This window comes from Cynocephalus volans, chromosome 13, assembly GCF_027409185.1.
Source record: "Cynocephalus volans isolate mCynVol1 chromosome 13, mCynVol1.pri, whole genome shotgun sequence".
In the NCBI taxonomy this organism is placed as follows: Eukaryota; Metazoa; Chordata; class Mammalia; order Dermoptera; family Cynocephalidae; genus Cynocephalus; species Cynocephalus volans.
The window spans coordinates 32,697,754-32,724,481 of NC_084472.1; the positions used below are offsets into that span (position 1 = coordinate 32,697,754).

Here is a 26,728-nt window from a genome sequence, read left to right on the forward strand (position 1 = left end):
TTAACCTTTTTCTGTTCTAGGATCCAGTTCAGGATGCCGCATTGCATTTAATTGTCGTGTTTCCTAATCTCCTCAAATCTGGGACTTTCCTTGTTTTTCATCACCTTGACACTTTTGAAAAATACTGATCAGTTGTTTTGCAGAATGTTCCTCAATTTAGGGTTTGATGGTTTCTTAGAATTAGATGGGGTTTGGGGGAAAAATACCACAAAGGTGAAGAATCCTTCACACATGGTATGTAGCATCAGTTCATGATGCTGTATTACTTATTACTGAGTATTATAAAAGAATTATTACTGTTGATTAACTCATGTTTTCTCTTTATACTTTTATGGTTGCTTTTTTTTTACATTTATATCTCTAATCCATTTGTAATTTTTCCTAGTGAATAGATCTAATTTTGTGCTTTTTTTCCATATGACTTCCTAAGAATTCCACTACCACTTATTAAATTTTTTATCTTTTCACCTTGGGTTGAGATGCAGCCTTTTAAAAATATACATACAACTTCCATATGCAATTGAATCTTCTGTATTTTAATAATATGTGCCTTTGCTCTATCCACTCATGTGCCAATATTAAACTGTTTTAATTGTATTTTAATATCTGGTAGATGTAGGTTTACCCTCCTCCTCCTCCCCAACACCCCATTGTTATTTTATAAGCACAGTTTCCTCTATATTCTTGTTTCATGACTACTTTTATTTTTTAAATTTCATTTATCTTCTGAAGAGTTTTAATTATTTTTTCTTATTTTACTAAATCTATGTGTTTGGATTCTCTTTTCTGTTATCAGTTTTTATTATGGATTAATATCTTTTCATTTTCACATATATTGACATGAAGTTGTTCAGATCTAAACATTTTTTAATGTTTAGATCTAAATGATATCCCTTTTAAAAAATTCTTTGATCAGTTTTTTGTATTTTTTTACTTTTTAAAGGTCTGCTCTTTATTATTTTATTCCTTCTTTTCTATAGGAGGGGTTTAATTTGCTCTTTCGTCCCTAACTTCTTCTGACAGATATTTGGCTCATTGATTTTTATTTCTGTTTTCTCTTTTTTATGTATACTTACAAAACTATGTATTTCTCTCTAAATGTTGTCTTATTCCACATATTTTGATATGTAATATTTTACTGTCATCCACTTAAAATTTTCCTTTACTTTTTATTTAAATTTTTTGACCCATGTTTTTATTTAAATGCTATTTTTAAAATTTGTAAACTAAGAAAAAATTTTTAAATTTTTTTAAAATTAAGAAATGCTGGGGCCGGCCTGTGGCTCACTCGGGAGAGTGCGGTGCTGATAACACCAAGGCCACGGGTTCGGATCCCATATAGGGATGGCCGGTTTGCTCACTGGGTGAGCATGGTGCTGACAACACCAAGTCAAGGGTTAAGATCCCCTTACCGGTCATCTTTTTGTAAAAAAAAAAATAAAAAAAAATAAAATAAAATAAAAAAAAAAATAAATAAAATAAAATAAAATTAAGAAATGCTTATTTCTTAATTTGTAAACCTTGGGATTTTCTATTTACATTTTTGATAGCCTAATGAAATTGTGAACAGATAATGTACTTTGTAAAATTTCACTATTAAAAAAAAATCTTAGAACCTGCTTCAGTAGCCTAACATATGGTCAATTTTTTAATATATTTGTGTGTGTTGAAAAGAATCCATATTTGTGCTTGTTGAGGGCATTGTTTTTTTATTCCCGTAAGGTCAAATTGATTAATTATGTTAAAATCTTTTATATCCTTAGTGATTCTTTTTTTAATTCATGAGTTTCTGAGAAACATATTTTAAAATTTCTCACTATGATTAGAGACTTGTGTATTTCTCTTTTTTAGTTTTGTCAGTTTTGCCTTATGTATTTTACCCTCTGGTTATTAGTTTTGGTCAATTATAATTTATATTTTCCTGGTTAAATCTCTAGTTACCCTGGAGATTTGTAACATGTATTCTTTACTAATCACAGTCTAATATTAATTGGCAGTTTTAGCTCTTAAACAGTGCAAGAACATTAGAACATGAGCTACATTTTCCTCCCTTGATTTAAATGTGATTATATTGTGTGCTATTGTTCTGTATATGTGTGTGTGTGCATGTATATATATATTTAAATTTTAACTCAGTGTAATAGAATTTTTTTTAATGTTTTATTTTAAAATAATTTTAGGATTACATAAAAATAACAAAAATAGTACATGGTGGGGTGGGAATAGAAAGTGACTGCTAATGTGTACAAGTTTTCTTTTTGGCAGAATGAAATTGTTCTGAAATTAGATTAAGGTGATGGATGCAGACCTCTGTAAATATACTAAAAGCCATTCAATTGTATACTTTAAGTGGGTGAACTTTATGGTATGTAAATTATATCTCATGGAGCTGTTTAAAGAGAATAGTACAGAAAGTTCTAATACCCATCAGCTAGCTTTCTCTAATATTAACATCGTGAATAACCATGCAATTAGAAAAAATTAACACTGATTCAGTACCATTAATTCACTACAGAGTTTATTCAGATTTCAGTAGTTTTTTTTTTAATAACTTTTTTTCCTGATCTAGTATTCCATTTTGTATTCAGTTTTCATGTTTCCTTAGTTTTGTCTCATTTGTGGTAGTTTCTTATTCTTTCTTTGCCTTTCATTACTTGATACTTTTGAAGAGTACTGTTCATATGTTTTGTAGTATTTCTTTCAATTTGGGATTTTTCTCATGAGTATGTTGCTTTATGATATTTTATATCAGGGGGTGTATGACGTTGATGTGTTGATATGTCTTTTTACTGATGGCTTTAACTTTGGCCACTTGGCTAACATATAGTGTGTTAGGTTTCTCTCCTGAAAAGTTACTATTTTTCTCTGTGCAATTAATGAATATCTTGGTGGAGAGCCATTGGGACTACCCAAATATCCTTTGGGTTGTTGTTGTTCTGGAACTTTTACCCATTACCATAAGCATTCATTGGAGGAACTTGCTTGCAATAACTATTAGAGTGATGTTCTAATGGTAACTGTATATTTCCCCTATTTGTTTTGCATTTATTAATTGTAATTCTTCTTTAAGGATGAGAGTCTTTTCTGCCATATTTATTTATTTACTTATTTAAATATTTTATTATTTTATCAGTATCAGACTCAGACATTTATTTTATTCTAATCCAGACTCAAAGAAACAAAAATGAAGTAGCAAGAATGTACTTTTTTTAAAAAAATTACCTTAAGATAATTGTAGATTTACCTGCAGTTGTCAGAAATAATACAGAAAGAGCTCATGTATCCTTTACCTAGTTTTCACTAGTAGTAATATTTTGATTAACTGTAGTACAGTATCACCAGGAAATTGACATTGATCCATCAATCATGTACAGATTTCACTAATTTTACATGTACCCATTTGTGTATGTATTTACTTCCATGCAGTTTTTATCATGTGTGGATTTATGTACCATCACCATAGAATAGTCAAGATACAAAACAGTTCTGTTACAGGAATATTCTTGCTATCTTTGTAGACATAGCTACTTTCCTTCCTATCCCCTTTCCTAATCCCAAGCATCCACTAATCTGCTCTCCATCCCTATAATTTTGTCATTTTAAGAAAGCTATATAAATGGAATTTACAGTATGTAACTTTTTGAGGTTGGCTTTTTTTTTTTTCATTCAGTGTAATCCTCTTTAGATCCATCCAAGCTGTTGCATGTATCAATAGTTTGTTCCTTTTTATTGCTGAGTGGTATTTCATGGTACTACAGTTTGTTTAGCCATTCACCTGTTGAAAGACATTTGGGTTACTTCCTGTTTTGGACTGTTACAAATGAAGCTGCTCTGAACATTCATATATAGGTTTCTGTGTGAGCATAAAATTTTCATTTCTTTGGGATATTGTGTCATAAGTGCCAGTTTAATTTTGTATGAAACTGCTGAACTACTTTTCAGAATGGTTGTACCATTTAACATTCCCACCAGCAATGCAAGAGAGATGTAGGTTCTTTGCATTCTCGGTATTATTTGACAAAATAAATTTTTATTTTAGCTATTCTGGTAGGTGTTTATTGATATCTCATCTTGGTTTTAATTTGCATTTCTCTAATGGCCCGTGATGTTAGACTTTGCATTCATGTTCTTGTTTCTATCCTTATCTTCTTCAGTGAAATGTCTGTTCATCCCTTTTGCCCATTTCTTATTGGAATGTTTGGTTTTTTATTGTTTTGAGAGTTCTTTATATGTTCTACATATAAATCCTTTGTTGGATATTTAGTTTGCAAATACTTGTTTCTAGTCTGTAGCTTATCTTTTCATCCCCTTCACAGGGTCTTTCATAAAGCAAAAGTTTCTAATTTTAACTAGGCCCAGTTTATCAGTGTTTTCCTTTTTAAGTCCCTGATTCATTTTGAGTTAATTTTTGTATAACGTATGAGTTTTTGTTTGTTTTTGCCTATTGATGTTCAGTTGCTTCAGCATCATTTGTTGAAATCTTTTTTGCACTTTTGTCAGAAATAATTGGGCATATTTGTATAGGTGTCTTTCTGGGTTCTTATTTGTATTCTGTTGATCTATGTGTTTATCCTTCTGCGAACTGTCTTGATTACTATAGCTATATAGTAAGCTTTGATACTGAATATAGTGATTCTTCCCATTTTATTCTTATTTTTCAAAATTATTTTAGCTCTTTTCATCCTGTGCCTTTCCATAATGATTTTGGAATAAGCTTGTCAGGGTCTACAGAAAACCCTGCTAGTATATTGATAGGTATTGCATTAAACTGTAGATCAGTTTTAGGAGGAATTAACATCTTTACTGTGTTGAGTCTTCTGATTTATGAATATGGTATAGCTCTCGAATTATTTAGGTCTTTGATTTCTTTCAATGGCTTTTCATAATTTTTAGGATATAGATCCTGTACATGTTTTTCTCACATTTATGTCTATTCAGTTTTCTTTGGAGCAATTGTAAATGGTATTATTTTTTTAATTTTGGATTTCACATTTTTTAAAATACATAGAAATCTGATTGAGTTTTTGTGTTGATCTTGATTCCCTGCATCCTGGCTAAATTCATTTATTAGTTCTGTGAGTTTTCCTGTTGATTACTTGGGATTCTTTTATGCAGACAAGTATGTCATTTGCAAATACAACAGTTTTATTACTTCTTTTCCAATGTACATACCTTTTATTTCTTTTCCTTGCCTTCTGGTGTGGCTGAGACTTCCAGTGCTGTGTGACTAAGAATGGTGAAAGAGGACATCCTTTTTGCTATGTTCCTGATTTTAGGTGGAACGCATTCAGTCTATTACCATTAAGTATGATGTCAGCTGTAGATTTTTTGTAGATGCTGTTTATCAGGTTGAGGAAGTTCCTCTCTAGTCCTAGTCTTGTAACAGTTTTTATTATGATTACATGCTGGATTTTGTCAAATGCTTTTTCTGTGTCGCTTGATATGATCATGTGAGTTTTCTTCTTTAGCCTATTGATACAGTGGATTACATCAATTGCTTTTTGCATGTTGATGCAGCCTTGCATACCTGTAATAAATCTCACTTGTTACAATTGTTTTTATATATTGCGGGATTTGACTTGCTATTATTTTGTTGGGAATTTTTATATCAAAGTTCTTGAGAAGTATTGCTGTGTAGTTTTCTTTTTTTGTACTGTTTTAGTCTGGTTTTAGTATCATGGTAATGCCAGCCTCATAAAATGAGTCAGGAAATGTTTCTCTCCTTTTATTTTCTGAAAGAAATTGTGGAAAATTGGTTAATTTTTTAAAAATGTTAGAATTCTTCAGTGAAAATACTTGGGCCTGGAGGTTTCTTAAGGAAAATTTAGTTAAAAATTCAGTTTATTTAATAGTTATAACATTATTCAAGTTGTCTCTTTTATCTTGGTTGAGCTTTGGGAGTTTGTGTTTTTTGAGAATTGTTCCATTTCTTCTAAGATGTTGAATTTATGAGCATAAAGTCATTAATACTGTCCCTTATTCTTCTTTTAAAGATCTGTTGTGCTTCACTTCTGACATTAGTGATTTGTATCTTCTCTCTTTATCCTTCTCTGTATTGCTAAATTTATCAATTTTATTGACTTTTTTTCAAAGAATCAGCTTTTTGTTTTGTTGATTTTTCTCTTGTCCTTATTTTCTATTTCATCGATTTTTTTTAACTCTTCTATTCTTTCCGTACTTTTTGTTAATTTGAACTTTTTTTTCTTCATTTTCAAGTTTAAGGTAGGAACTTAGAGACCATTGCTCTCTTAATGTAAGCATTTAATGCTATACTTTCTTCTCAGCACTGCTTTTATTTTTTATTTTATTTATTTATTTATTTATTTATTTTTTTGTCGTTTTTTCCTAACTGGCACTCAGCCAGTGAGTGCACCGGCTATTCCTATATAGGATCCGAACCCGCAGCGGGAGCATCGTCGCGCTCCCAGCGCCGCTTTTACTGTACGCCACATATTTTAATTTGTTTTTTCATTTTCATTTACTTCTATGTATTTATTTTTTAAATTTCCTTTGAGACTTCTTCTTTGACCCATGGATTATTTAGTACTGTGTTGTATAATTTCCAAGTGTTTGGAGATTTTCCTCTTGTCTTTTCTCTTACTGAGTTCTACTTTGTTTCTATTATGATCGAAGACAATTTAAAAAAATTTTTGAGGTTTGTTTTATGATCTAGGATATGGTCAGTCTTGGTAAATGTTCACGAATGCTTGAAAAAATTTTTGATTGTAACTCTCCTAGCTGATGTTGAGAAACTTGTTTTCTGTTTTATTTAATATATTTCATCTTTGTTTACTCATCCTGTATGTAACTAGTCCACCATTTCTGCCACTACTTCCTCTACTGCACAGAAGCCTTCTTGCTACTGGAATTCTGACGCTCCATTCCAGTTCCTATAGCCCCCTCCTACAGATGTCCCCTTTCCCTATTTATATTCCAGCCCACTAATCCAGGCTACATGCTGCCGGAATGTCCTCCTCACTCCTCTTTGGTTTTGACTCTGTGTTAGGCTATACTTACTTGGATGTTCTTTTCCCTCTGTTTAGGCTTTGACATCCCACACCAGGCCATTCCCTTGTGGTTATGTCCCCCTTACCCTTCTCTGGCTCTGACTCCACATGTTGGTTTGCTCCCTTCTGTGGATATCCTCCTCACCCACCTCAGGCTGTCATTCCACATGAGCCTGCCTGTCTTGAGGATAACTCTCTCATTGCCTGGGCTCTAACACTACACACAGGGTTGCTCCCTGAGTGTATGTCCTTCTCATCCTCCTTGGGTTTTGATAACTCTGCATCAGGTTAATCCTTTGAATGGATGCTGTCTTCATTCTTACTTGGCTAATCTTTACCAGCACCCACCACCACCTGTGCACCGCACTTGGACTCTGAATCCCCATGCTGGGCTACCTCCATCCTCCTGCAAGTGTTGCAGAGCCAAACTTTGAGTTCTCTCACCCATGCAGCAAAGCCCCCCAAAAACACTGACACAGGGTTGCAGTGGGGAAATTAGATATTTAATAACAAGGCCTAGTAATTAGAGAACAGGCAGCTAATGCCAGAAAAACACCCCTGAGCTCTCTCCCCTCACAAGCCAAGAGATTTTTTAAAGGAAGCCTTAGTGGGTGGAGTTTGAAACTGTGTGAGCAGCCGGTGGATGCTCCCAATTGGTTGCTCCAAGCAAAGCAAAGAAACAGCTCTGGAACTCTGCTTATCAATCTTCTGACTCCAGTCAGTCTGGGATCCCTGATTAGTTAAGTGAGAAGATAGCTCCAGTTGGAACGAAGACAACCTGCATTTGACCAGCACGTTCCAATAGCTAGGAAGGTTAGGTCCTGGTTTATGATTCCCAGCTGCCTGTCCTATTCCAACAACCTGCCTCCTTATACTCTCTTTTGAATTGCTAATTGTAGACCTCAACTCTCCAATTAGAGAGCCTCATTCCTAGACTCCAAATCTCTCCACTTCTTAGGGGAGAGGCTAGGCTAAAGCTTGATTGTTGAAAAAAAAAAAAAAAAAAAACAAAATGAATAGAGGAAGGGAACCTGCTCAGTCTCACAAGGATACCCACTTCATCTATCTAGATTTTGACATACCATGTGTTTTAGTATGTTTTGTGTTGCTCTAACAGAATTACCTGAGACTGGGTAATTTACAAAGAAGAGAGATTTATTAGGCTTACGATTCTGGGACAGCTGCATCTGGCAAGGGCCTCAGGCTGCTTCTACTCATGGCGGAAAGTGGCAGGCAGCCGGCGGGTACAAGCAGATCAAATAGCGAGAGGAAGCAAGAAAGAGAGAGAAGGTGCCAGGGTCTTTTTAAGCAAGGAGCTCTCGCGGGAACTAATAGAGCGAGTACTCACTCACTACCCCTCCTCCTCCAGGGAGAGTATTAATCCATTCATGAGGGATCCGCCCCCATGACTCAATCAGTTTCCAACACTGCCACATTGGAGATCAAATTTCCACATGAGGTTTGGAGGGGACAACACATCCAAACTCCATCACCATGCTAGGCTACTTCTTCACATGGATGCTCTTCTCACCTTGCTTAGGTTCTGGCACCTCTTACTGGGCTATCCCCGTGTGTGAATGCCCTTTTCAATTTGCTCGGGGTTTGGCATCCCACTCCAGGCAGCCCTTCTGTGCCTTCTTTATCCCACTCCGATTCTAACTCTGCTCCATGTTGTGGTTTTAGGACTTAATTGTTCAGGAAGAAAAGAGAAAGTGGAAAAGAAAGAAAAGAAAGGAAATGAAAGCTCAACTTAATTTTAGAAAAGAGAAAGGTATTCTTTTTGAGTAAAGGACATTTAGATGTATTTTTTTGTTCATGAATAAACACATTGTTTTATATTTGTATACTTGGCTTTTCAAATCATGTCTTACAAAATAAGACAAGAGTTCTGCTTGTTTTGTATTCTGCCTACCTTGCCTGGTACATCGCTTTTTTAATAAATAGACTTTTGAATAAATAGAGAATAATTTCAACATATTAATAGAGAACAGTTAGGAGGCTGAAGTTTTAAAAGTTGTCTTAATTTATATCTTGTCAAAAAAATTAGCTGTGAAGAATGAAGGATATTTTAGTTCTGTTAAAGGTCAAAGTGTGGAAAAGTGTCTGAAGATTTAGAAAAATGTATGTATTCCTCTGACACTCATTTTAACATACTTACAGAGTTTCAGCTATTGCATGGATCCACTGGCATTATTTTGGGGGAGAAGTCACTCAGAGAGCTTGGCACCCAGCACTGGCCATTGACAAGCATATTTTCAGAAGCGTACAATATTCAGTAGCTCTCAGCACAATATACAAAACAAATAGCATGTTTTTCAATTACAGAGTGATGTGCAATTTAAAGGCAAAGTGATAACTATAGCTTCTTTTTGATGGTGCCTTTGAGGTTTAAAGCATTCTGACAAGAGTATAGGCTTTTTCTTTTAAATAAATAACTACATCTTTACTTTAACATTGTTAGGTGGGAAAACAGTATGTGTCCAAATTCTAAAAGTGACTTACCTGTATCTTGAAGAGAGTCATTGAGGCCCTGTCTGTGAGGTCTTCTTTAGTCAGTATCTTTATTGATATGAAAGAATCAAAAAGATGCCAATAAGATTTATTGATGGTTCTAAATGAAAATAAATGTAAATAGATGATACAAATAAAATCTAGAATTGGCATGATAGGTTGGAAAAATGGATTCATTCAAACAGGTTAAAGGACAGTAGTGACATGTACAGGATATTATATGTCTAAGGATAAAAACAAATTAGAAATTTATGTTAGAGAAATTGCTACTGGTTAGGCTCAGTAGATTTAAAAAAAAAAAAAAAAGATCCCTGGCTCATGATTAACTTTTTCAGTTTGTCAGCAAGCAATACTGTGCTATTTGGCAAGAAAACAAAAGATAAAAAAGCTTACTATGAGTTTTTACTAATCTGTGGATGTCTCGTTAATAATCTGCATATGGTTAGGGAAATTTTTCACTTGTATTAACTACACTAATAAAAGAATAGTATATGAATGTAAATCAACATTTACAGGCTAATGGAGAATAGATACCACAAAGATAAATTTAGGGTATTGAGAATTATTTAGCTTCTGGAAGACAGTGCTGAGGGATGAGTTGATGTATTGGTTTCAAGCAAGTGAAGGGGTTTCCCTGAGGTGTCCAGCATTGATTTACATTTGCAGAAGGATAAGTGGAATATTGATCGATCTTTCTAGGAGGTATAAGGATAGAGAGAATTCTTTTTGTTCAAGATTTCTGAGTTAAGTGACCTCAGAAAGTCTTTTACAATAAAATTAATGAATTATTTGTATAGATCGGAAAAAGTGTCATTTATGGGACCTTGAAAAATGAATGGCTTTGCAAAATATTGTAGTTTGTGCTGAAAGATGGTGACAGTTTTGTGTATATGCATTTACTTTTTTTTTTTACTGAAACTGTTTAAGATGGGAAGGGGTACCCTAGACTAATGCCCAGACCATACTATAGACTTGGCCTTTAAAGGGGAAAAAAGGTTTCAAGGTTTTAAAACAATTTTGGCCACAACTGCAATTTTTGATGTTTATGAGCCATATTCTAAGAAGCCTGGAAAAAAAACCCAAACCCTCCACTATTTCATGTCCTATGCCCATACTGTCAAATAATGTGTGGTTCCCCAGTGAATACTTGTGCACTAACTCGTTTGAGGACAGGGTTGTTTTTTTAGGCTTAGACACTCTGATTTTTCCCAGAGGACAGTTTGCTATTTCTACTTGACATTTCTCAGAAGAGAAATAGAAAGTGCAGCACTATTAGTTTCCCATTGTAAAATGAGTAGATCATTATTATTTTATATTTATTCTGGTCTTTTATTTTTTAAAAACTCATGGTAACTTTTTTGTCGTAATTAAATGGACATTACAGTACAATGGGAAAGTTAGACTTATTTTTCAGTGACTCAGTTTTTTCTGTCTTCGCATTACAAGGCTTTATGGATTTTCTGGGTAGTGGGAGTGGTATGCAATAGTCTTTATAATGGATTAAATTGAACATTTCAAAAAAAGGTAGGGAACCTTTAACCTACTTCAGTAGAAAGGCATTCTCTGAATGTTAGTAGTTTGACTCTGTAGAATAGTTAGTATGCCGAAATTCATTTTCAGATGGTTCTATTCTGAGCACTGATTATTCAAAGAATATTTTTTTGAGTAACTAGTATACACTCAACAATCTTTCTCCTGGTTTTGATCTACTTCCTAAAAGGAGTTAGTTTTTCTGTAGCAATTATTTTTCCCTTCTCCCTAACATCTGGAAACGTGTAGTGCCATATGAGAGTGGATAATCTCTGACTTTACCGTATCTGCTCAGAATTATGCTTGGGCCACATTTCTGTTATGAAGAGTTGAAATGCCACAACTGTAGGTACATGTGATATGCAAGTATATGCTATTCAGTCTTTTCCCAGGCAGTTTTCATTTTAATCTTTTTTACACGTGTGCTTTTATATTGTGATTACTCTCTTTCATAGTTCATTTTCTATATGCTTGATGTAATGAGTTCAGATTTCCTAGACCTGAAGTAAAGAGAAGAAAGGAAGAATCATTGAGCTAAGGGAAGGATGAAGAGCAGAAGTTACCAGAAATCTTTATAAGACTACTTATTTAGGTTGCTCCTCAAAATTGGAACTGTGGCTTAAATTATGACATTTGAGAATTGAGTATTCTCAGGTTAGTACTTTATAACTAAAAGTTTATTCTTACAATATTAATTTTCAGATTTCAGTTGAAAAACAATTGATCATTTGCTATGTGATAATCTACTTTCTCAAAACATTTGTGGAAGTGATAATCAGTTTTTGTCATGTTATACTAAATTTTTTCTGGTAGTTTTTTAAGTAATTGATTAATTCAAGACATAAAGGTAACTATATGCTTGAGCAATATTTTATGTTAGCTTTTGCAGAGGCAAAAAAATTGCATCTTTATTCACTCTGTAGAATACTTTTCTCTCTAATTTTCATTTACTTGTAATTACATAAATATTCAAACTATCTTATTAAAAAATAAAATTGCAGATAAAGTATAATTCCTCTTAGACACTTTATCCCCTCCTCCTCCTCTCCCTTCCCTGTACATACACTGTCTCTTTTAAATTTTTTTATTTTGAAATAATTTTAAACTTATGGAAAAGTTAACAAAGAATTTTCATATATTCTTGACCCAGCTTTCCATGCATTTTGCATTATAGCCGTACAGTTATCAAAACTAAGAAGTTAACATTGGTGCAATAGTGTTTTTTTTTTTTAAGGTATCTTGTTATATATATGTGGGATACAAAATTGACTTTCAATAGTGTGTACAATGTGTGATGTTCAGATCAGTATAATTAGCTTATTCATCATTACAATACATAATACTTCTTTAAGTCATTAACCAATTTCTCGTTAACCCCCCTCCGTCTCCCTTCTTTTCCCCTCCCCTTTTCCACCTCTAGTAACCACCGTTCTTTTCTCTCCTTCTAAAAGTTCAGCATATTATTGATTGTTGTTTCTCTTTCTTTCTCTCTCTCTCTGTCTCTATTGTTTATTTGTTTATTTATGGATTCAGCTCCCACTTATGAGAACATGAGGTATTTCTCTTTCATGGTACAATAGTGCTAAGCCGCAGATTTTGTTCATATTTCATCAATGTCATTTCACTAATATCATTTTTCTGATTCAGTATTCAATTCAGGATCTTACCCTGTGTTTAGTTGTCATTTCTCCTTACTCTTTGTCAATCTGTGATAGTTCTTCAGTCTTTCATAACATTGACACTTTAAAGAGTACTAGTCACATATTTTGTAGAATGACCCTCAGTATGGATTTATCTGATTGTTTGCACTTGATTAGATTCAAATTACGCATTTTTGGCAAGAAAATGACAGAACCACTGTGCCTTTTCAGTATGTCTTATCAGGGGCTACTTGAAATTGATAGGTCTCTTTACTGATGTTAACCTTGATCACCTGATTAAGGGTGGCATCTGCCAGATTTCTCCACTGTGAAGTTATTTTTTTCCCCTTTATAACCTGACAACTATGATATTTATTAACTGTAATCTAATATCGTTATTTATTTTGTTGCTAAAATTATTCCAGCTTTGGAAATTGAGAGGAAATGTTAGGAAAATAAGAGCAAAAATAAACAAACCATGTGAGCAAGTAGATAAGTATGTGTAAATAATTATGGAGGGAAGTCTAAATGACTGTAAAGAATGTTGCTCCCCTCTTAAAATTAAAACTTTTCAAACGTGGAACAAATTACAAGCCCGGGACGTTTCTAAGCTGAAATCAAAGGAGATTTTTGCTGACAGAGAAAGACAGGTGTGAGCACTAGCTTACCAGGGGCAGACAACTGGAAACCAGTAAGAAGATTTCAGCTTGGTGGAGGCCAAATGTGGGCAGGGGAGAGTGGGGAGCCCCTGGGGCAGCAAATATAGGGGGAGCTTGAACTCTCTTGAAGGTTTTTTTCTCCATAGGCCCCACTTGGCAAGAGTCCTAACAAAGCATCCTTCTTGGTTAAGGCCTGGGGGAGGGAACATCAGTTGCTATGGAAAGGAAATGAAAGGTGGGAGTAGGCAAGAAATAACCTAGGTGGAGGGCAGACTTACGTGGTCCCAGAACTATAGAAGAGGGACAAGAGCACTTCTGAGGCCTGGGTATGCAGAGTCTGATTAGAATTAGGTTAGGCTAATTAGAATAACAGAAAATATACCCTAATGCAGATCCCTACCACCAGACTACCAAGGGTCTAATAAAAGTATCAGTTGAATACTGATGAGAAACACATCAGACAGATCCACGAGGAGGGAAGACATAAAGCTGAGGGTGGAGCAGACATTGAGAAAGAACATCTGGCCCACCTGAAGAGAAGTTATGCCTGGAGGAATTTGAAGCCTATGGTGTACTGAGGGAATTATAGCAACAATAAACCTCAAACCAGCTTAACTCCCGATTACATAACATGACCCCTACACTAAAAACATAGCCAAAGCAAAGGTCTGGCCATAATTATTAACCTCAGTCTCTACTGCCCTACTCAAGATGTCCAGATATCAATAAAATACGAGGCATATTGAAAGGTAAAGAAAACAACATGTGCAAAAGAGCAACAGAGCAGATGCATTTATGGCACAGATGGTGTAACAGTCTGGGAAGGAATGAAAAATAACTGATTAATATGTTAAAATCTGTGTTAGTTATGTATAGTTATATGTACCACATGACGAGATTTCTGTCAACCACATATACGATGTTGGTCCCATAAGATTATAATACCGTATTTTTACTGTACCTTTTCTATGTTTAGATATATTTAGATACACAAATACTTGCCATTGTGTTGTTGTTGCCTACAGTATTTAGTATAGTAACATGCTGTACAGGTTCGTAGCCCAGGAACAATAGGCTGCATGCACCATATAGCATAGGTGTGTAGTAGGCTTTATCATCTAGGTTTGTGTCAGTATATCTATGATGTTTGAACAAGGACCAAATTGCCTAACAAAGCATTTCTCGTAATGTATCCCCATGGTTAAAGGGACACATGACTGCCTATCATCACAAAATTTAGCAGCTTAAAACCACCAGTAAGCTTCCTGGATGTCCTGTTGTTTGATTGTGAGGCCCAACTTTAAATTGCTAGATTTGCTGTGCTAATTGTTTTCTAGGAGATTTTTTTCAGGTATGTTTATTAGATTGGACTATGATGGACTTTTGTTTTCCATGATGCCCTTTTCAGATTTTGTTATCAAGGTTATGGCTACTTCATAAAGTAAGTATGTATGTCAACTGAAAGAGGTAACTTCAGATTTTGTTATCAAGGTTATGGCTACTTCATAAAGTAAGTATGTATGTCAACTGAAAGAGGTAACCAGTGAGTATTAGGAAGTTAAAATTTTTGGTGCCAATTTGAACATGTACCTGATTGGCTTTTGTAAGTACTGTATATCATACTACCTCTTAAGCTTTGTTCCTTGAAAAATGTGTTTTATTCTTAGGGTTCTTAAAACAATATGTATTTTGATCAGTTTTCTCTGTATCTTTCTGTATTCAAATTTATTTTTGTTATTTCCATTTTCTAATTCATATTAATTATACAGGAAATTACACATCCCACCTTTCATCTCAAAATTCTTATTTCACTTAGAGTTTTTAACTACGGCATTCCTTAGTAGGAGTACAGAATACAGTTCAATGTTGGGTTTTTTTGGTATATTTACAGAGTTGTGCAGCCATCACCACAATTTTAGAACATTCTTATCAAAACAAAATGAAGCTCTCTGCCCATTAACCATCACTCCCCACTTCCCACCAACCTTTCCTAGTCCTAATCAAACACTACTCTACTTTCTTAGTGGATTTTCCTGTTCTGGACATCTCATATAAATGGAATCATGTGGTCTTTTTAAACTAGTTTTTTTTTTTTAAACAGTGTAGTGATCTCAAGGTTTATCTATGTGGTAGGTAGGTAACATGTATTAGTACCTCATTTCTATTTATTGCTGAATAATAGTCCATTGTATGGACAATACCACATTTTGTTTATTCATTCATCCATTGATGGATATTTGGATTGTTGTACTTTTTGGTTATTATGCATAAATGCTGCTATGAACATACATGTATAAATTTTCGTGTGAACATATGTTTTCAGTTCTCTTAGGAATATACCTAGGAGTAGAATTGCTGCGTTATATGTTACGTTTATGTTTAACTTTTTGAGAAACTGCCAGACCATTTTCCAAAATGGCAGTGCCATTTTACATTCCCATCAGCAATGTATGAGGGTTCCAATGTTTCTGCAGCTTCATTAACCCTTGTTATTATCTGTCTTTTTGATTATAGCCATCCTAGTAGTATGAAGTGGTATGTAATTGTGGATTTAATTTGCGTGTATCTGATGGCTAGTGATGTTGAACCTCTTTTCATGTGCTTGTTGGCCATTTGTGTATTTTCTTTGAAGAAATATCTATTCATATCCTTTTTTGATGGTGTTGTCTTTTTTATTGTTGAGTTCTTAGAGTTCTTTTTATATTTTGTATACAAGTCCCTTATTAGAAATATTATTTGCAAATATGTTATCCCATTCTGTGTATTTTTTGATGATGTCATTTGAAGCACAAACATTTTTAATTTTGAAGTCCAGTTTATTTTTCTCTTTTTGCTTGTGTTTTTGGTGTCATATCTAAGAAGCTGGTGTCTAATTCAAGATCTCAAAGATTTATGCCTGTGCTTTCTTTTAAGAGTTTATACTTTTAGCTCTTTATGCTTTGGTCTTTGATTCATTTTGAGTTAATTTTTGTGTATAATGTAAAGTAGGGGCCAACTTTGTTCTTTCGCATGTGGATTTCAAGTTGTCCCAGCACTATTTGTTGAAAAGACTATTACTTTCCCTTCAATTTTCTTGGTACTCTGGTTGAAAATCAATGTACTATAAATGTGAAGCTTTATTTCTGGATTTTAATTCTTTTCCATTGATCTATATGTCTGTCCTCATGCCAGTACCACACTGTCTTGACTACTGTAGTTTTGTAGTAACTTTTGAAATGGGGAATTGTAAGTCCTCCATCTTTATTCTCCTTTTTTCAAGAGTATTTTAGGTATTCAGAGTCCTTTTCATTTCCATATGAATTTTAGGATATTTCTGCAAAAAAGCCGGTTGAGGTTTTTCCATTAAATCTGTACATCAATTTGGGGATTGCTATCTTAACAATATTGATTGAGTCTTCCAATAATGAACATGGTTTTCACTTATTTAGGTCTTAATTCCTTTCAACAGTGTTTTGTAGTTTTCAGATACAGGTCTTGCACTTCTTTTAAATTTATTTCTTTGTATTTTATTCTTCTTGATGAAATTGTAAGTAGGATTGTGTTCTTAATTTCATTTTGGGGTTGTTTACTTATGGGTATAAACATACAATTGATTTTCATACATTGATTTGGGATCCTGTAACCTTGCTGAACTCCTTTATTAGTTCTACTAGTTTTTTAGTGAATTTCTTAGATTTTTCTATACGTAGTCATGTCATGTGAAATAGAGATGGTTTTACTTCTTTCTTTAGAATCTGGATGCCTTTCATTTCTTTTTCTTGCCTAATTGCCTTGACTATCACCTTAGTACTATGTTGAATTGATGTGGTGAGAGCAGGTATCCTTGTCTTGTTCCTGAACATAGGGGGGAATTTTTCAATCTTTCACCATTAAGTATAATGTTAGGTGTAGGTTTTTCATAGATGGCCTTTATTAGGTTGAGGAAGTTCCCTTCTGTTTGTATTTATTTAGTGTTTAGAGTGTTGTTTTTTTATTCTTTGAATCATAAATTGCTATTGGATTTTTTCAAATGCTTTTCCGTGTCTATTTAGATGATCACGTGGTTTTTATCCTTTATTTTACTGATACGGTATATTACATTAATTGACTTTGGGATGTTAATCCAACTTTGCATTCCTGGGATAAATCCCAATTAGTCATGATGTACAATCCTTTTTTATGTAACTGAATTCTGTTTGCTAGTACAGTACTTTGTTTAGGATTTTTGTGTCTACATTCATAAGAGGTATTAGTTTATAGTTCTTAGTGTTCTTTTGGATATAGATTGTTGTGTCTGTGATTTTTGGAAGCATCTGTGTTCCTTTAGTCAGTACATTTCAAATAAAATCTGAATGTTGAAATTTGTAAAGAGTGAATTAAGATGATTTCATTCAAATATTTCTTAATGATAAAATCCCTTCTTTTTCACCATGCAGTTACCTTTCCTTTAAAAAAATGTTTGTTTGCTAGGTTTACTATGAAATCTGTTTCTTCTGTCTTCAAATCTTACTAAGTTGTTATTTGTAATTTACAAGATGCAACCAGCATATCCAGCTCCCAAATGGGAGATATTAAATAAGGGAAGAAACTTACCTGGTTAAGTATTAGGTGAGCTGTAATTCTCTTTGGGATAGAAGCTTTGCTAACTTGACCTTATCTTTCACATTAGTGTAAAAATACCCATCCCTGGAGTATCTGGAAGAATATCAGGAATCTGCAAAACCATAAAATAAATCTCTTTCTAGAACATTAGTTTTACTAAAAAATTTAGAATAGGTGAGTGTGGAAAACTTTTTATATTAAAATAGACAAGATTGTTTTATGGGGAAAAGTACAAAATGTATGAAATATTTAAGGTAAAATATAAGACTTCAAACAAATTCAGTACTTTTGGCACCATTTTCAGACTGACCACCCACCTCTAAGTGTATGAATCCTCTTTTCTCATTAGATAAAATTCCTTTTTTTTTTTGGTGGCTGGCTAGTTTGGGAATCCAAACCCATGACCTTCATTTACAAGGCTGCACTCTAACCAACTGGGCTAACTGGCCAACCCAGTAAGAGTACATTTTGTTGAAGTTTTTGAGAATTGCTCTGAAGATACTAAATAAATGTTGACAACAGTGATTTCTTACTTTATGAAAAGGCTATTGTCCTCCTTGTAAATAACCAACACTGGCTGTATCCTCCTGTCCAGGGTTTTAACTTTTTTGTTCCATTAGTCAAATAGTTCCCTTTCTTATGTTTAGATTCTCATTTTATTAATGAATCTGTTGCTATACTCTAAATGAGGTTGAGGATTAGGTCTTTTTATGTTACTTTGTGGTCTGAGAATGCTTAGATGAAAAAGGTAGATCATGATACCAAATATTTTCTTGTAAATATAACTCATTTGAAATGTTCTTGAACGTAAATTAAGCAAGAAGACAGATTTCAGAATGGTTATCAAACCTAGAGTTTTCATTTACTGGCAGGTTCTTTGCATTTAAAGTCTGTATTAATATACTTGCTTATATTAACTATGCTGATGGACTACCAAGAAGCCATGCATACCTTTAGGTAGACCTATAAAAGGAGTGTTGCCCTTTGTTCTTAATATAGCTTGTTAATTTTATAGTGTTCCAGAGCATAGTAATTGTAATAGTAATTGCTAAAGTTATTCTAGTCATAGCAGCATAACAGAAAAGATTAAAAAAAAAAAAAAAAAATCTCCGTTTGATAGTGTAGCAACAGTTCAGGGTTCAATCCCTGTACTAGCCAGCTGCCAAAAAAAAAAAAAAAAAGTATAGCAACAAATACAAGTATTTCATATAAGTACCGCGCGCTAACCGATTGCGCCACTGGAGCTTCAAATACAAGTATTTCAAACATACTCCAGGAACTAAATTTAGAAAAGAGTAGTTTTATCCAAGTAGAATATTTTTAAGTTTTGGGAAAAGCTCATCACAGACTCTGGCATTATGGAATATACCTGTACAAGCATTTTGTCCTCATGAATGCCAGAGGTTTTCATGGATCTCCTTCATGTCCACCAAAGTGAGTGAGTGATTGTTGGAGTATACCTATTGTTTTTGTCCTGGCCAGGCTCTGGAGATAAGCTCTGCTTTTAGACTGTCAAGGTAAACTTGGCAATCTACTTTTTTGTTATTGTTATTTATGATCCTGGAGCATTGCTTGGTAAAGAAACAAATATTTGGAGGCATTCTTCATATTTATATGGCTTTTATGAATGGGATTCAACCTACATAGAGCCATTTTTTAAAGCCCTTTCAGATACCCTATACTGAATAAAGTTATTGTAATTATTCTCTTATAGTATGCATTCAGTAAATATTTTTAATAAATAAATGAAAATTAATGTTCCCTTACCTGCTTCTGGATTTTCCTCTTCAGTGACGTCTTCAAGATTTTACCAATGTGAACAGGGAGAGATTTTGTTACATATTTTCTGCCTTGACAGTGTTTATTCTTTCCTCACGATATATAGCATAACTTCATCTTTGTTTTATGCAAAATCCTACAGATTCATCACTTCCTTTGTTTCTCATGCCAAATTTTGCATCTTTATACATTTTACTATTTCTCTTATATTTCTTCTTCTGTCATCCTGTGGGCATAGCTTTTGCCTAGATTATAGTATCATTTGCCTTGTACCCTGACCAAATGTTTGATAACTTTTCTTATTTCTTTACAAACTCTCTTCATATATGTAAAGGGCACATATGTAGTATCAGGATATTTATAATATGGTGAAGGAAATTCTAGAACTTCAGCTAGAAAGGATTTCTAGAATTGTCTAGTCTAGCCTTTTTCCTTTATGAGTGAGAGAGGTGATACCCAGAGAGATAAGCAGACTTTGCCAAAGTTATTGTGAAAGATGTTAATACAAGTGTGCTTAGAGTAATGGCAAGAAAAGGGAAAGCACGGTAAAGATATAGGAACAAGGGAGGCAGGATAACTTGATAACATAGTATAAATCCTCTTCATATGTGTATATTTGTTTAGTTGTCTGCATTCCTTGTAAATATATCAGTCTTAAAGATTACCCTCTTAGAAAGAAGGGATTGGGTCCCATTTGTAGGCGTAGTATGCTAAACTAATACGGGTCAGGGAAATGACTTGAATGTAGTGATAAGCAAGAAGAAACACACACATTCATTGAGCACTACTGTGTGTTATCTGCTTTCACATAAAGCATTTCAAAGACACAATGGACTTAACTCTTGAACATTCAAGATTCTAATTTTTATTTGGTTATCTCATTGATTTCAATATCTCTACCAGAGGGCAAGCAAGAAAGAAAAGCCTATGGCATTTATGTTAATCCAAAGTTGCTCTGGTAGAGTAGAGGTCTGGGAGAAAGTGAATGTAGTAGCTCAAAGAAAGGCTTAGATTCCCTGAAGATTTCATTTATATCTATCCGTGTGTGATCTTGAAGGATAAATGTGTTGTATTCTCTCTGGAAAAATAAGCACCAGTAACAGAGAAAGTCAGGGTTAACAACTCTGTACACAGAGTAGCATGAAAATTAGGGTTGTATATGCTTTGGTGAATTGTGAATTTTAGTAGTGGTTAGTTTTTTTTAAGATACTTTTTCCCTCTGTGCTCTTGTCAGAAACCATCTTTTTTTGGTTTAAGTTGGAATACTTTTTAGAGATAAACATAAATGATACAGATTTCTTTTGGTCAGTGTTTTAACTTTATAATCCTTTTTGGACTAAGAATAAATGTAGTGCAAACCTTCCTTTTTATTCCTATCTTTTTATTCCAGTCCAATTATTCAAATGCTACTGAGGAATGCAGGGAATCAGTATCAAGAAAAAAGTAAAATTGCCAATGTATATTTGGTGAAATATTTAAGATGCATATGTTTTTTATTTCATTGACAGGATTTTTAAAATTGTGAAAACAATCTAAATCAAAATAAATTTGTTGTGCCTGCTTTGATAATGAGAAAAATGAAATCTGTGATTTAAAAACTGGAATATTTTTCTGTCCCGGATTATAATTCAGCACCGGCATCCTTTGTAGGACTCTTCATATTTAAGATATTTCTGATGATTAGAAGCATTTTTGGTGTAAAAATCACATGCATATTTTATTTCGAAGGTGAGGAATACTGCCTTATGAGAGGTTAAATTTTTTAAAAATTAATTTAAAAAACATGCAGTATCCCTAAAGAATTCAGCATACTTTTGGAAGAAATCTAGTTTTGGTAAAACACAACTGTAGGCACATACTTAATTCTATTCTGATAGGCTTTTTTAAAAAAAAAATTTTTTTTGTATTTCTTTCAGAGTAAGTGAGGAAAAGGAAGTAACAGAAGAACGACTGAAAGCTGAGCAGGAATCATTTGAGAAGAAGATCAGGCAGTTGGAAGAACAGAATGAATTGATCATCAAAGAAAGGGAAGATATCCTTTTTGAAAGTCTTCTTTTTTAATGTGCAGAAAGTTTGACTCTTTTATGAAGAAAATGTAAACTCCAGAGGCATAATTGTTCTAATTTATAACGGAATGAATCTGCATGTGTTGCCATTTCTAGGCAATCAGAACGACACTTAACAGCATGTGCTGTTGCTTCCTTTGTGCTTAATAAGGCCATCCAGCTGTTCTGCTGCTGCTGTTATGCTGCGAAGCACATATTTGTCAACTAAAAAAGACAATAAGAAATTTGGGCATTAAAATGTAGTGTTGGAACTTTATTAAGTTCTAGTCCACTATTATAATTGAGCCTGAAACCACCTTATATTTGGTATTCTTTTTAACTAAAGCTTTGACAGTCTTAAGGAATTCTACTCTGAAATCATGGGAAAAAAAATTCTTCGTAATGTATAAATGTTGTAATTAATAAGTGTTTCCACTACACAATAAAACCACCAAATTATTCTCATGGAGCAGAAAATTATTAGATTTAGAACTAGAGGGGTGTATGTGTGTGTGTATAGCATTGTTTATATGAAAGTAAAGTTAAAACACCTGTTAAAGTTGTACTTTAAGGAGTATGTGAATTAAACGCATTTCTGAAGTTTCTTTTGAATGGGTAGAATTACGTATCTTTGGGTATTTTATGCAGTGGTGTTGATGTAGAAGAGAAGTGACTGTGCCTAAAGTTAAGGTGATCTGCCAGCTAAATTAGTGTGTGAATGCTGAAAGAACCATTGTCTTCTTGGCAGTGTTGTCATTAACTTGATTGTTAATAATTATTTCAAAGATTCATCAGTGTCAATGGTCATATGGATAGTAACTATGCCTTTGTGAATACCAGAGAAATGAAAGCATAAAGATAAATTAATTAATTTGAAAAACAGAAGACTATAATTATGAAAAATGAGTTCTGAACTTCACAGTGGAAGTGCATGATAGGAAATTAGTATAATGAGAATTCTTATTATATTAGTTTGCTGATTAGGACATTAATAAGGTTTATTGGCCCCACAATTCTAAAGGAGTTTTCTTTACATTTCTAGCACTTGTATAATTATCTCTGGCCTTCTCTTCTCTTTGCCTATTCATTGGCCTAGGTTGTCAACCCTCAGGCTAGACTGTCTTCTATGTTTTTCTTCCTGCTACTTTTCTCTCTAGGTTAAAGGAATGCTGTTTAGTCAGAAATCACTAACTGTGCTCAGCCATATTTGCTCTTTCACTTTTTAAGGAGGAATAGTGACTCTGGACCCTAACACTTTCAAGAAATGGTAAGTTAGGAATGGTTTTATTTGTAACAAAAATTCGATTTACAGGGTCTATTTTTACCTCACATAACAAGAACTATGGAGATAGATGGCCTCTGGCATTGATTCAGTGGCTTAAAATTTTCAGTGCTGGCATCTCTACAGTTCTCTTAGTTTTTTCTAATGTTTGCTCCAATTCTAGGCATCACATTTGCATTAAGGTAGGCAGAAAACGGGAAGAGGTCCTGGCATTTGTGACTCTCTCCTTTTTCGAAAAACATAAAACTTCTTCAGAGCACCCCTCACCTCCCATGTGGTGGTCTTTCATATGATATTTATCGTCCTGAACTTTGTGATTTGGTCATGCTAAATTGCAAGGGAGGCTGAGAAAATGCGCATTTAGCTTGTCCAACTTACACAGTAGAAGTCAGCAAGGGAGGAGGAGATTAGGAATGCAGTCAGCCTCCAATTCTGTTAGCAGAAGTGGGGGAAATAGAATTCACTTTTTATCTAGAGGAGAGGTGGTGATACTTTGACCTTCCTGGGACAAAAAGCATCTAGTGGAATTGGGATAAGTTAAGGAAAGAAAGTGAGAGAGATTGGTAGTGGACAATTTAGAAAGCCTGGCCACAGTTGGAGTGTTTGGTGATATGCTTAACAAAATTGTGTGGCTATTTGGAAAAGTAGAATCTAATTTCAGTGGACCATTAATTATATTTAGCATTCTCTGAGTGGAGATTAATTCTGTTCAGTGCTGAAGCATTCTAAACTCAGCATGGCTATGAATGGTTTCTTCTGGCAGGCAAAATACTCCAGGCGATTGTAGTGACATTGTTTTTTATGTTTTCCCCAAGATTTAGCTCAAGGGTCAGCACACTTCTGCCATGGGCCAAACCAGTAAGGTGCCAACTAAATCCAGCCATATCCATTGTTTTATGTACTGTCTGTGACTGTTTTTGTGCTCCAGCTGCAGAGTAGTTGCAACAAAGACCCTGTGACTCTAGTAATCCAAAATATTTACTGTCTGACCCTCTGCAGAAAAAGTTTGCTAACCTGTTATTTTTCTTATAAGCTTAAAAAGGACAGGAAAAATCATGTAAATACAGGCAAAGACTTAGACATGTGAAATAGTTAGATTTCTTTTATACATGGGAAGAAGGGATTTGGCTTGAGCATTTATTCTTTATTGTGAATGAGGGTTGGAGTAACGGTTAGAGCATTTTCAAAAGTTGAAATGGTTTAGTTGGTTTAATTGAAGTTTTTTTTAATCACCAAAAGAGAGGTGATATTTATAGAACTTGTCAAAGAATTGTCAAAGAAGAGAGAAAGAAAGATATGATAAAAACAATGACGATGACATTTGTGATTTTTATTCCAAGTAGATTGCTCAGGTACAAATCTCCTTTAACAAAATAAACCTGTCAAAGGTTAATACAGATGATTTTACAGTACATAAAACTCTATAAAACTTAAAAACATAAAACGAGGTTATAATTTAAAATAATATAATTTAAACTACAGATACATTTACTATCATACATGAATGATTCAGACTCTTTCATATACATGAAATCAGATAATTTCATATCATTTTAAAGTCTGTTTCAGTGTGAGGGACTGTATCCATGAATTCTGATTTTGGGCATTTTAAAGATATACTACATTTTTTTTTAAGTTCTAATAACTTGATTTATTCAGCAACTATACAAACACAGACCAGTGCCTTAGTAAAAAAGAAAAGATATTTTACATATTTGCATTAGGATCAGACTTTTGAAGAATTTTTACTCACAGAAAATTGGGAATTTATTATTAAACATAAAAATTCTTAGTAATGTTTAGTCTCTGAACAAAGAAGACTTATTTCCTGAGAAAACGTAACCATATAAATGAATATGCCATTCACAAAGCCTAGCAGTCTGATAAACCTAGCTGATTTTTGCCTGGCCTTCATGAGTATGAAAGGAGAGATAAATCTGAAATTTAAAGAGAAATATGTCCAATAACAATAATTCTGAAACATGTTAGTATGTAATAGCATAGGACACAGAGGATGTATAAGAAAACTTGATTAATACTTGAGCTAATTGTATTACTAGAACATGTGACTCAGATCGGTGGTGGTATCAAAAGCCTACAAAAGGAAATTACTAAAATCTCATGTTTGCTAACTTCACTGTTTTAACAGGCATAAAAAGGGAAGGGACAGTGAAGAAAGCGTGGTGGGCTTTGAGTCAAAATCCCTTTTTAGTGCTGACTAGCTGTTTGACCTCTTGGGAAAGTTAGTGAACTCTGCATCTTTTTTTTTTCAGCTATAATATGTAGATGACTAATAGTGCCTTCTTTTCAGGCCCATTGAAATTTGATAGATTATATGTTTTATGTGTAAAGAGCCTAGCAGTGCCTCATACTTAGTAGACACTGAATAAAAGATAGCAGTTCTTAATTTTACTGCTTTTAATATGGATGAAGGATGAGATGACTAGCCGCACTGTTTCTTATTTCTGTGCCTTTCTTTGAAGGGATTTTGATGGTTTTCATTAGGTTATGCAAGTGCTTGGGCTGCTTCGAGGCCTGGTAGCAGAGTGAAATTGATCTGTTCTCTGTTTAACTTTTAATATCCATGGAAGGGGAAATTTCTGTGTACCACTTGGACCTGTTGGGTGCTCATTGGGAGGAAACCAAGTTTTAATTTCCTCTACCAGAAACCAGACTGATGGAGATTTTTTCCCCCATTCTGGTCTGTTTCCATTATCTTTCTGGTTGGGACTTAGTAAATTGAAGAGATTTAGAGGTGCTTGTAACTTATATCCTTGAGCTCATTGCATGGGTGGTCATTTCAGAAACGTTACTCTAAGAAGAGAAAATTTTAAAGGAACTAACCTTAATCATTTTTGAGGAATGTTTTAGTATAAGCCAGAGGTCTCAGTATGTCTGTGCTGAAACTAGATTAGAGAACATTCACAAGAATTTTATATAATTATGTAAAAGAAATCATTGGTTCTGAATAACAGTAATACTTCAGAGGTATTCAAAGCTTTCTGTCTAACTATGAATCTCATCACTGCCATAGGAACCAGACTACCATAGTCTGCCACCATCATCTGTTAGACTTTTAACAGGGATGGGAATTGCTGTAGGAAGCTCTGTCTACCTGGGTGGAGTGGTGTAGAAAGGTAGGGAAAGAGAGTAGAAATAACTTTCATAAGAAGGGACATAGTTTCAAAAGAAAGGGTCTTTTTAATTAATCTTTCTGGCCCTTCATAAGAGAAAGCAGGAGATTTTCTAGTCTTGGAAATAGTTTTCGGAGAATTAAAAATCTAAACTTAAAATGAAGAAGACTATAGGTAGAGGAGAAGGGATATGGAAGAGGTTTGGTATCTGACTCTACGGTATACTAATATGAGGGCAGTTCAGAAAGTTCTGGGCAAGATTCATATTATCTTTTAATTGTATTTCTTCATGAACTTTGTGAAGTACGCTTCCATAGAAAAGTAGGTTGCCAAACACCTTAACAGCTTTGATGAATCTTGGCCTTTTTGTTTTGAATAAATATTGGATTTTTGTTTTTTATGTTTACAAACTGATTTAGTGATAAGGATATATTCTGTGTATTTGGATAAGGCCATTTTATTCCATTTAACAAGTCCTGCCAAATATGTTTTACTAATCAATTATCCTTAATACTGTAGAAGTTGTACATTTTATTTGCTTGAGGCCATTTTATTTGCTC

General features: G+C 33.9%; 1 protein-coding gene across 3 annotated transcripts in view; it reads left to right on the forward strand.

Annotated features, from left to right (window-relative positions):
- The window catches only part of KIAA1328 (KIAA1328 ortholog), a 357,584-nt gene that overhangs the window by 40,013 nt on the left and 290,843 nt on the right, over window positions 1-26,728 (forward strand). For all 3 annotated transcript variants that reach the window (XM_063077081.1, XM_063077082.1, XM_063077083.1), the window contains exon 5: window positions 21,624-21,739. In XM_063077081.1, coding sequence (XP_062933151.1) covers window positions 21,624-21,739 — 116 coding nt within the window. The remainder of the gene's footprint in view (window positions 1-21,623; window positions 21,740-26,728) is intronic.